We start from the raw sequence: 12141 nt of genomic DNA, 5'->3' as shown, positions 1-12141 counted from the left end.
GGAGAACACAATATTGGAGAATATTCAATGGTTCAGAATTCAAACTTTATTGATTACTTCACCAAATGCTTTTAAGATTACATCACAATATGTATAGAGTTGAACATTATTCTGTATATTTTACATGAAAACTTTACACATTGTATTTATTCATATACTATATATATTTATATTCCCCAGTCTTAAGGGAAGCAGACATCCATAGTTGCAAGGGGAAGGAATGCTTTTCAGAAAATATTTAAATGCACTTCAAGAATGAAATACATCCTTAATGAAAATGAACTTGGATTTGAATCTACACTGGTAATACACTACTAAGCCATATGCTGCTTGGGTTTAATCGAGATTCACCTGGGTTATACAGTAAATTTGTATTCCTGTATTTCTCCTACTTCACTCATTTTTTTGATAATGACATCAGTGACTGGCATCCATCACGTAAACTTACCGATTCAGTCTGACTCCGAATTAAGAGCGAACAGCACTCACAAAAAAGAAAATAATTTAAAAAATAATAAAGCAGCTTTAGTACACTAAAATAATTAGATAGCTTAAGATTTCAATGATAAATATGAAGAAACAAAAATTAGAATGTAGAATTATCAAGCTTCTCAAAAAGAACCAAAAAAACAATGGAAACCAAATGAGCATGGCGTGTGTGTGTGTGTGTGTGTGTGTGTGTGTGGCATGCAAGGAATGGTAGTGTCTGCCTGGTCTGTATTAACAACTGTAATTACTGACACATGTGAAATAAACATCAAATTCTTTGAAAGTTAAATTCTTAGCACAATTTGGGTTTTAGTATGAACACGCCAAAACCAAACCAAAAATGTCCTTTGCTCAAAACAAAGCATTTTAAATGCAAAATCCTCTGGGGTTGCTTGAATGAATTTGAGATGACTGTTTAATTGTATGATGATTCAATAAAGGACAATAATATTTTTGGACCACCAATTAGTAACAAATATGCCGCTGTTCGCCTACAAGATCTTAATAACAGGGGTAGATCCCATTTTTGTATGTTTTTGAGATGTCTATATTTGTTCAGCCTTTAAAACAGACAAAAAAAAGACATACAGCAGTATTGGTAATAAATTATTGCCATAGCCATCCAGAAAAAAAAGTCAAAATAAACAAATATGACTAACAACACAGACGGATGACACAGCAGAAGCGCCACCCTGCTGTTCTCTCATAAGGGAGCGACCAACGGCTGATGAGTCAGGACTGGCAGAGGAAAGAATTGGACAGTTACACACAGTCATTCTGTGTTCCTGTACAGTCCTTCAATTCACAGGAGGGGTTTATACGCTCTGACCATCCATCCACTTTACAGCCCTGCTTTTTTCCAAGTTCATCTCAGAGCTGTGTGCCCAGTCCTGATCTACTTTATGATGTCGAAGGCTGCGCTCGGTTTAATTCAGGAGCGGCGATGTGGAAGACGGAGCCGATGCGGAGGAAAAATCGCCGCAAAGCAGCACGAAGCTCCGGAATGAGGTCGAACTGCATCATCTCACACAAATGGTGGTAGTAGCAGGAGGCATGAGGCTTGAACTGAGGGAGAAATGACAGAGTTAGACCTTCATGGAAAGATGGTATTTACACAAGTGTTTTCATTAAGAGATTTCCATAAATAACTTTTAGTGGAGTGTCAGTCTGGAGTGGAACACCACTGGGAATGCCTGATGTTATCAACAGTGATAAATGGAATATCTTAGTTATGGACAGGGAAGATCCCCAGCGCTGCGTAATGGCACAGGTCTCTTTTACATATAAAGGTCATCACACTGACAAGCTGGAGATTTAGCAGGGTGCTTCCTGTAATAAAAGCCTTAACTCAGACCACTGAAGGATAAGAGATATACAAAACATTGTCTTTTCCTACAGGAAATAACACCCGTTGGGTTAATTATCAGCCCACCTGTATGGTTAATAAGAGCACTCTTTTTACTCTCTTTATTCTTCTTATGCATGAATGGGACATGTCAATATTTACCAATATAAAACCAAGATCAAGTGAAGTGACCGAACCCAATCGGATGTTTACTCAACATGAAAGATGAAAAGTGTACTATTTTAACCTTCTAATCAGGGACCTCAATTTAAACTATAAGATAAGAAAATTAAAGGGATAGTTTACCCCAAAATTCTGTCATTTATTCACCCTCATGTCATGTCATTCCAAACCCGTGATATTTTCACAAATGAAGCTATTTTTGAGGAAAAGACCTTTCTGTCCCTCCAGTGACACTTAACACTTAGAAGCTTCAAAAAGTTTATAAAGAGATTATAAAAATTGTCCATATGAATGGAGAGGTTAAATTAAAATTTCCTGAAGCGAGACACAATCACTTTATATGATCAACAGATTGAATTTAGGCATTTATTCACATATTAACATTGAACAGTGAACATAAACCGAAGCTCAACCATACAAGCTTGACGTGCAAGAACAAACCTCATTGGTCCTTGAGGAAGCTCAAATGTACTGCTTAACACGTTTCCATTTACCACAACTGATGTGTGACACGAGTTAGTTATGATCTCTCTATAAACTTTTTGAAGCGTCAAAGTGGAAGTTGATTAGCTGTCAACGAAGGGACAGAAATTCCACAGATTTCATCAAAAAGATCTTCAATTGTGTTCCGAAGATGAATAAAATCTTATGGGTTTGGAATGACATAAAGGTGAGTAAATGATGACAATTTCATTTTTGGGGGGAACTATCCCTTTAAAACAAACGGTGTTGTGATTCTCACTTCTTCTAACTTTGATCTCAGTGGAAAATTTACCATCACACATTTATATAGGTGTTTTTTTTTTTAACTCCTTGTGGTGACACTATTCCTCACATTAAGACAATATAATGAACAAATAAAGAGGAATAAAATCACAATGTAGTCACATACATGATCGCCACATACAAAATCACATACAAATTAAAGTGCAGTAATTGATTTTTGAACACTTTTGATATTTTATCAAGGAAAATGAATTATCGTTTTGTCACCCATCCCTACTGCTGACCGACTCCTTTGTTAATATCTTTCTACAACCCCCTTGCTCACTCTCTCTCATCCCCCCACATATTGCTGATTGGCTACAAGAGTGTTTTGGTGCTTCGTGGGTGAGTCCGATACACTTTTTTTGTCCTACTTGCACAGCCAGGATTATGTACACACACAATATTTTTTTCAGAACACAAAGAGAACAGACATCTAGCAAATATTCACAAAATTGTTTGTTTAGGTGTCTAGATCTCTTGCAGTCAAACGTGACTTTAGAGTAGGGATGTCAACGATTAATCGATGATCGATTAATTGTCGATAAGACATTTGATCGATAAGACTTATCGATCATCGATTAAGCAGGGTCAAGCGCGTGCGTGCGGCTCAACCGCGAAATGGGAGGAAAAATGAAGCGAGCGTGCCCGAGTTCTACTAGGGACCATTTTACAGCTGGAGTTACACCTTCATCATGACTGCAAGCTTGCATGTGCATTCGCAGTCTTTTGTTTTGTGCAAATGTAAGTTGTAATATTGTGTTTATTTTGTGCAGGCCTATCTATAGCTGATTTATCTCATAAGGATGCAATTGGTTAATAATTAACGTTAGAGGCGAGCGGTAGTCAAAGCGTGGCGGTGATCAGCTTCAGCGTGCAGCTCCAACAGCAATGCACAGCTAATAATGACTATGATTGGGACTGTCATATTACACAACACTAATGAGAACACTACTGTAATAAAACATTGTGATTGTTAATTATTTGGGTTTATTTGCCGTGTGTTTTATTGCGTTGATCCAGGAAGAGCGCGTGCACAACATGAGTCACGCACTCTGACTCGTGCATTTAACGTTAACTTAGTTCAAGTGCACTTGTGCATTCGCATCAGATTGTGCTGAAGTAATTTGTAATATTACATGTATTTTGTAAGGTTATATATGTGATCAATCATAAAGGATGCGTTTATTTTAGTGAAATAAAACGCACTAACAAATGGCTTCAGTCAGTGACGGCTACCAGTTTTTATTCAGTGCTTCGGCTTTAGCGCATACAGAGCAATGCATAATAACGATGATTGGGACGATCATATTGTATACAGAAATGAGAACACTATTTTAATAAATGGTTGTAAAGTCATTGGGTTTGGGTGCCGTGTTCAGAGCGTTATTGTTCCAGGAAGAGCGCGTGAACACGTCACCCAGTCTGAATATGAATATCAGCAACTCAATTCAAGTTCACTTGTGCATTCGCATCATTTTGTGAATATATAATTTGTAATATTTTGTTAACTTTATATAAATCTGATTAATCTCATATAGGAAACTTTTTGTTGAGTTAAATAACGTGCTAGCAAAGAGCAGTGTGACTTACCGGGGTTGATTCAGCGCATCAGCTTCAGCTCACGCAGTTCAAACAGCAACGCGCCACTAATAATAACTATGATTGGGACTGTCACATTACATTACATTAATGAAAACAATATTTAATAAATCGTTTTGAATTATTTGGATTTAGGTGACGTTTCAACACGTTGTTCTTGGAAGAGCGTCCACACATTCTGAATAACAGATCTGAGGCGGTGTTCGTGTTGTATTACAGGTTATATTTGGTTATTAAATAAGTCATTTAATTAAATTATAAATCGCATCGACTAATTTTACAATCCCATAGCCCTTTGTTTAGATAAAAAAAATCCTTCTCATTAATTTGGTGAAGAACATAGCGTTTTGAGCAGTAGGCCTACTGTCATGCTGTCAGCTATAAGCCACTGCTGTAGACGCATATTTCAGTATTATGGTTAACGATTAATCGATTAATTGATCGTTAATTTAAAGGACGATCGATCATGGGAATTTGTGAAAATTGACATCCCTACTTTAGAGTAAACAAACGTGGTGGACAATGGGCAAGAACTAACAACTATTATATATTGTTTGGATTGCTTTTTTCATTTGTGGGGGAATTATGCATCCATCTTTGTGTGTTTGTCACAAGCTAGCTAAATCATTTCTTTAAATTTTTATTTTAATAAAAAAAAACAAAGAGAGAAAATCAAAAAAATATGTTTTTTTATTGCTGGTAAAAAAATATTTATTGGTACGCGAGGCAAAAAGTTCATTTTGGGCCCTGCGTCTAATGTTCTGGTTCAGTGAGAGGGCGTGTTTGTTTTTGCATGTTATTACTTTGTCATCAGGCAGTCTGAGTGTCCGTGTGAGGAGCAGCAGCAGGAGGCTCGTCCAGGCTTCCCGGTGGCTTTCTGAGGTAAGACTGATGAAGTAAGCCAGGGCTTCACTACACACTCTAAATCAAACACACACACACACACTATTACTGTCCCAATAATGTCCCATACAGCACATATGTGACTTAGTATTTTACATTAAACAGTTCCTACCACTTTTTTTTTTAAGTGTCATACATCTGATTTTTTCGCATTATAGTGCTGTGTACCATTTAATGCTTTCTAATTGTTAATAATGTCATTATAATTTAATTGAAATAATTACAGAATTATAAATGAATCAATTCAAGTGCAATTTCTTCAAATAATAGGTGCATCTGAACACACAGCACAGATGAATTGTATAAAACCCGCCGTCTTTGTGTTGAGCTTGGTGAGCAGGCGTGATTAATGAATAAGGCAGACGGCTGCACTCACTGCAAAAGGCGTGTCTGGATATCTAGCCAGGAGTCTTGCAGCTGCGTGTCGGAGTACATGCGAAAGAGGATCCTCAGACTGCAGGCTAGACTGCTGGTCTCCTGCTTTAGAAGATTTGGTTTTGACTTCCCCTTAAAGCCTACACACAACAGTAATAAAAGACACGCATGATAAAAAAAGACTGTCACCTTAAAATGACAGCATTAACACAATCCAGAAGAGGAAATAAAAGGAGCTCAGACCTGCTCTCCAGAGCGCTGTCCTCTGCTCATTGTTGGAGTTGAAGTCCTTGGCAAACCTGTGGGACTCAAGGAGGCAGTCGAGCAGTTTGAAGAGGTGCTGAGACGACAGGTGTCTGTACATGCCCTGATCGGGTTCCGTCTCTCCCTCCTCTGCTTGCTCAAGTGCATCTCGCTATTGGAAACACAAAGAGAAGGGGGAAAAAAAGACACTTAAAAGTCAGCATGCTAAGCCGTTCCTTGGCTGATTTCTCCAAATCAATGCGTCTTCAATGCCACTCTGTATTTTGTCAACACCACACAGTTCTTGCAGTTTAAGTCTGTGCTGTTTATTAGTTGTATTTTCAATGTAATCATATCAATTATCACACATTATAAAACAGATAGTTGAATGGACTTTGGTTAAGTGAACAAACCTGAGCAGCAGCCATGTTCTCAGCATCCTCTCTCTTGCTGGTTGCCGGGTAGAATACAATGTTATCTATGGTCTGAATCAACTCCAGCTGTACAACGCACTTTATAAGCAGCCCTGCAAACAGCCTGTGGTCCGAGACCCCTAGAACAGAACATGTAACAGAGTAACATGTTATGATTCACAGAAGGACAGAAAGGTGATGTGTAAACTGGCTCAAGAGCTGAGCAACAAAGTTGTCCAAAGGAGTTTTAAACCACATTCAGATCAGCCTTCAATTAGCTTGCAATTAAGTGTTCCAATCAAATCTGGATAAACAAAATTGAGTTGCGCCGTACAATTAGTTTGTTTGTTCAGTAAGCAATTTCACTTAATGCCACAATAGGGCACAAAAGGTGTGACTTCCGTTTCATGACGACTTTAAAAGAGGAAGAGGTCATATAGTTCAAAGAGAATGTGGCTGTTGGTGGAAACTCTAGATGATTACGTTTCGTGGGCAGCTTATCAGACGTCTTTGTTCTTCCGACTAAGTAGGCAAGCTGTTCTGTGGAAAACTAGGAAACTGATGAAGTCATAAGGGGGCAAATCTCATGAAAACTCCAAAGGGTTTTTCTGTTCTGAAATGTCTTATTTCCACTGAGCTGTACCGGTTCAGTACAGTAGCAAGCAAGAACAAGATCTGTGTTGCTTTCTTCTTCGTGTGAGAATGACATTAATCGTTACACCATGCCTATCATAAGAGTGCTGTTGGTGGTGGAGACGCAAGCCAGATCAGGATTTAGCACCCCCGAATCATATATATATATATATATATATATATATATATATATATACATACAGTGCCTTGCGAAAGTATTCGGTCCTCTTAAACTTTGGGACCTTTTGCCACATTGACAGCCTTCAAACAAAGATATAAAACTGTAATATTTTGTGAAGAATCAACAACCAGTGGGACACAATCATGAAGTGGATTTCAGGTTTCAGTTCAAGAATTTCAGTCTCTCGATGTGCAAAACTGATAGAGACACACTCCAAGCGATTTACAGCTGTAATCGCAGCAAAAGGTGGCGCTACAAAGTATTAACTTAAGTGGGCCGAATAATTTTGCATGCCCAATTTTTCAGTTTTTGATTTGTTAAAAAAGTTTGAAATATCCAATAAATTTCATTCCACTTCATGATTGTGTCCCACTTGTTGTTGATTCTTCACAAACAATTACAGTTTCATATCTTTATGTTTGAAGCCTGAAATGTGGCAAAAGGTCGCAAAGTTCAAGGGGGACGAATACTTTCGCAAGGCACTGTGTATGTGTATGTGTATATATATATATATATATATATATATATATATATATATATATATATATATATATATATATATATATATATATATATATATATATATATATATATATACACACACAGTGCCTTGCGAAAGTATTATATATATATATATATATATATATATATATATATATATATATATATATATATATATATATATATATATATATATATATATATATATATATATATATATATATATATATATATATATATAAAAAAAAAATTAAATGTATTCCTGTGATGGCAAAGCTGAATTTTCAGCATCATTACTCCAGTCTTTAGTGTCAATGTGGAAAACAGTTGTCCTGCTTAATATGTTTTTGGAACCTGATGTATTTTTTAGCAGAAACAGCATTTATTTGATACAGAAATCATTTGTATAAATGTATTTGTCAGTTTTGATCAACTTAATGCATACTTGGTGATTTAAAAAAATAGCACAAAATTATAATGAGGGATACATTTTTATGAGAATCACCATAAGAGAGAGAGAGGCATTGCAGCGGTACGTACTGGTGTGGGACCTTCCTTTCCAGGTTTCATCACTGGCGGTGGACATCTGACTATGGGCTCTCTCTGAGAGAGTCCTCTCAAAGCTGCTCTGCGACTGAGAATCCACCTCAACATCCTAAAAAAAACACAGAGACAAACACACACATATGCACATGAAAACCAGAGCCTAATATGCAAATGTCTACTATAAATAGCAAGCAAACTCTGGTGGGTGTGTCAGTGTTCGCAGAAGGGTAGGACACAATGTATAACAGAATAAAGGCTTAGAATGCAAAAGGCTTTTTAATTGTTTCTGTATTGGCAATATTTATTTATTTGCGTGTTTGTAATCTTACCATGTGTTTTCCTTCTCCCACCTCCTCTTCTTGTCCAGCTGGTCGCCATGTCAGCAAGCTGTAAGAACAAAGACAAAACCAAACTGAGAAAGCATTTCATAAGCAGAGCTAGAGGAGCTTGAGTTTGTTTAAACACGCTCTGATTTCACAATCAGTGGTTAGGGGTGGGCGATATACTACGTTTTTTTGACACCTTAGTGGGCTTGAATGGTCCAATACATACACACCTGTGTGTCATTGCGAGTATCCTTTGTAAACACAGTCATATGTCATGACATAAGTGAACATAAACTGTTTAGAAAGAAAGTGCTTTTGGTGCAAGAAGTGTGTCAGTATATTGGATTGGTGCATTCATTCTTAAAGTGACAGAAGCCTAATAATACCTGCTGACATTCATGTTAATCAAACAACAAGACATAGGACATCTCTGACTCCTCTTGACTTAATCACTTTAATAAGAATAAAATGTATATTTAATTTACACAGTGAAGACTATGCAGTGTAGTTTTTTTAATTATTTTTTACAATTGATGTAGTATTTCTATTTCATTTGTCTTTATGTGTTTGTTGTTTGCATTGTTCATTTGTGGTTTGTTTTCCTATATGCTTGTAATTAGATATATTGTTCTTATTTCATCACTGATTGTTAAGTTGTCTTCAGTAATCTTGAGGGTTTTTTATTTTTTTACTTAGGCTAGTATTTTGTGGTATTGGAATTGGTGACAATAATAATGAAAATGTCAATGTTTAAAAAAATGTATATCATAAAAAACCTTATTTAATATATATACATATATCAATCATTATTGTGAAATAAAATTTCTCATATTGTGATATAAGATTTAGATCATATCGCCCATCCCTATCAGTGGTCAACATCACTCAAGAGTTTGAAATATGTTGGTGCGTCTTACAAACACCCCGAATTTTGGAAGAAAAAACCCTTTCAGATTAAGCTAGAAACTACAAAAAAATTGTGTAGTGTCATTGTTTGCATTTACTTATTATATTTGATTTATCATAGCAAATCATTTATTCGATTTTTTAATCAATTGACAACTCTAAATCAAAACGCATCCAGATGGAAGGCCGTTAAGTGTCACTGAAACAGATGGTGGTGTGCAAGTGTCATACGCATGAGGGCTGGTGGTCTGGAAGATATCCAGCATGCAAGCGCAGGTGACGTCCCACACCTCCGGACTGAACTTCTCCCCGTTCAGGATGACCAGGTTCTCCAGGCAGTTTGTGCCTGACCGCGCCAGCTGCTCATTATCTAAGAACAGAGGCGGAGTTCTGAGTGTAACACACTAACACTTTCCTTGTATCACCACACCCTGATGATTTAAAACACTACCACCCACTGAGCCAATATGTTTCTCCAAAAGTGACATGTGTAGGTGTCACATTTGAAATGTCCATCTGGAATGAAGTACAGCACGTTGCAGGGCAGTTCTTAAAATTCACAAACTCTCCCTCATGATTAACGCAACAGATTAGCAAAATCCCCACCTTGTTTCACACACCACTGCAGCTGTGCAAAAATATCCGCTAGTAGCACCTCGCTGAGAGGCTCGTAAAATTGTGTGAACACATCACAGATAGCGTAGAGGGCATGGTTACATGTTGTCGTCATCCACTCGGTTTTCTATCAAAGAAAAAAAATATTTAAAAGAAAAAAGTTTGTCATCATTGATTGGCTGCAATGTATCCACCTTATTTTTTAATGCACAAGTAAGCCATTTCCGTGTGAATGTGTGAAACGTCTAAATCATTAGCCACTACAACTAGAAGAATAACAAAGTGCAGTAAAACTTCATTATATATATGATCTTTACTGGCATGTATGTATGTATGAATGTGTGCACAGGGACTTCTAAGATGGCAAATGAGTGATGATTCAAATGAATCAGTAAACAGTTTTTTTTACATCAGTTAAAACTATAGCTAATAAGCTGCGAACTATAGCTGCGAAAATATGTTGAAGGTGTCTGAATACATTTTGGTTTGTATATGCTTGTATATGTCTGTTACTCTGGCAATATTGTGCTATTTCACAGTCATGCCAATAAGGCTCATTTCAAATTAATTGAATAGAACAATGAACAATTATCACATTATCAAAAATGTTGTTCGTTTAGCAGCGTCTTTACAGTTACTCCGCTATGTTGGAGTATTAAACTTGTGATTGACACTCACTTCAGTTTGCTGCTCAGGGAGCTTCATGTTGTCGAATATTCGAAAGATGATCCGAAAGAGGTCATGCCACCAGTGCTTCTCAAATGTGTGTCCATAACTTTTCATGATTTCAAACATTACAGTCAGACCCCTGAAACACCAAAACACACCCTCTGAATAAGTTTCAAAAAGTGTTTCTTTATGAAATTATGAGAGTAGCAAGGTTAATGATGGGGACCCACCTGGTCCTGACGTCTAGTTTGCAGCGGTTGATAATGCAGGAAAGCTCAAAAAGGATGGGGAACCAGCCTCGCACCCAAACGCGGTCACATGGGGCCACATTCATATCGTCACTAGTGTACTCCCTCAGTGCCTGGAAAGAGGAAGAGTGACTAAAATGGAATCTTTAAAGCCCAGACGTAAATGGACAAAGACTGACAGCACTCACCTGTGGCCTGTCAGACACGTATTTAGCGCAGTGGCGGATGAGCCGAATGGCTTCCATACTGGTGTCAGGAAATGCAGCATTACACACAAACTCCGACAAACACTTCACTGCATCCTGGAAAGAGTCAATGGCCGCTGCAAAATGCTGCTGAAACGTGTTCACTGTGAAGGAAAAAATGGACATGAGAATGTTTATTTTTTTATTTTATATTCAAGATGCAAGTTTCAAAATATCATGCAATTGCCGGTACTTACTAACAATGTGCCCTGTGGTCTGAAACGCTAGGTCCACAATGTTCTCATCATGATCTGATGCTGCTTGATGGAACACAGAGAAGATGTTCTTCCAGCCAGAGCGAATATTAGCAGCCTGGGAGTTCACCATCTGTGCCACACAGCGTATCACCATGTCCCGGATAGTGGGCGACCTTTAGAAAAGGACGAGGAAGTTAGTGTAGAAGAATGTAAAATGCATGGCTTAAAACAGAAAAATTTTCTAAAAATAATGAATTAAAATAGGTTTCCATAACACTTCTTCTATCTTTATAATGGTCAGAAAAATAGTTACTTCCGCCCCAAACTCATCCCATTGATTTAGCTTAATTTGCTGTGCCAGACAGGTCAAATGTCTCAAATTAACAGATTTTCGATGGCACCACATTTAATAGCAGCTGGTGTAAGAGGTAAACAAATTAATCAAAATAAAAACAAAATCATGATACAGCTTAATGTGATTGCCATATCGCAAAGGCTGCAATATATTTAAATAAATATACGCATTGTGTAAGTACTCCCTGTGGTTTTCCATCAAAATGAAAGTGGGAGGGCTTAACATTTGGATTAAGACAGCTACAAAAATTAGTATTGTCTTTATATTTAGTAATAATAATAATAATGATGATTATTATTAATATTATTTTAATAGCCATATTGGTATATACTCACAAAAGTGCAATGTTACAAATCAGTTTTTTTAGCAATTCTTTTTTTTACCCAAATTGTGCAGTCCAA

At 37.0% G+C, this 12141-nt stretch overlaps 1 protein-coding gene across 1 annotated transcript in view; it reads right to left on the bottom strand.

The window, feature by feature from the left end:
• Positions 1-23: 23 nt before the first annotated feature.
• arfgef2 (ADP-ribosylation factor guanine nucleotide-exchange factor 2 (brefeldin A-inhibited)) overlaps positions 24-12141 on the bottom strand; it is a 44042-nt gene continuing 31924 nt past the window's right edge. Inside the window, exons 27-39 of the mRNA XM_067446460.1 lie at positions 11386-11558; positions 11132-11292; positions 10926-11056; positions 10705-10834; positions 10018-10153; positions 9643-9781; positions 8509-8566; positions 8174-8288; positions 6319-6458; positions 5906-6077; positions 5664-5802; positions 5188-5305; positions 24-1554 (exon numbers count right to left, since the gene is read on the bottom strand). Coding sequence (XP_067302561.1) covers positions 1390-1554; positions 5188-5305; positions 5664-5802; positions 5906-6077; positions 6319-6458; positions 8174-8288; positions 8509-8566; positions 9643-9781; positions 10018-10153; positions 10705-10834; positions 10926-11056; positions 11132-11292; positions 11386-11558 — 1777 coding nt within the window. The 3' untranslated portion in view covers positions 24-1389. The remainder of the gene's footprint in view (positions 1555-5187; positions 5306-5663; positions 5803-5905; positions 6078-6318; positions 6459-8173; positions 8289-8508; positions 8567-9642; positions 9782-10017; positions 10154-10704; positions 10835-10925; positions 11057-11131; positions 11293-11385; positions 11559-12141) is intronic.

The sequence above is a fragment of the Pseudorasbora parva genome, chromosome 6 (assembly GCF_024679245.1).
Source record: "Pseudorasbora parva isolate DD20220531a chromosome 6, ASM2467924v1, whole genome shotgun sequence".
In the NCBI taxonomy this organism is placed as follows: Eukaryota; Metazoa; Chordata; class Actinopteri; order Cypriniformes; family Gobionidae; genus Pseudorasbora; species Pseudorasbora parva.
Note: the sequence above shows the minus strand (reverse complement) of the source record. Positions and strands in the feature narration are given on the sequence as shown.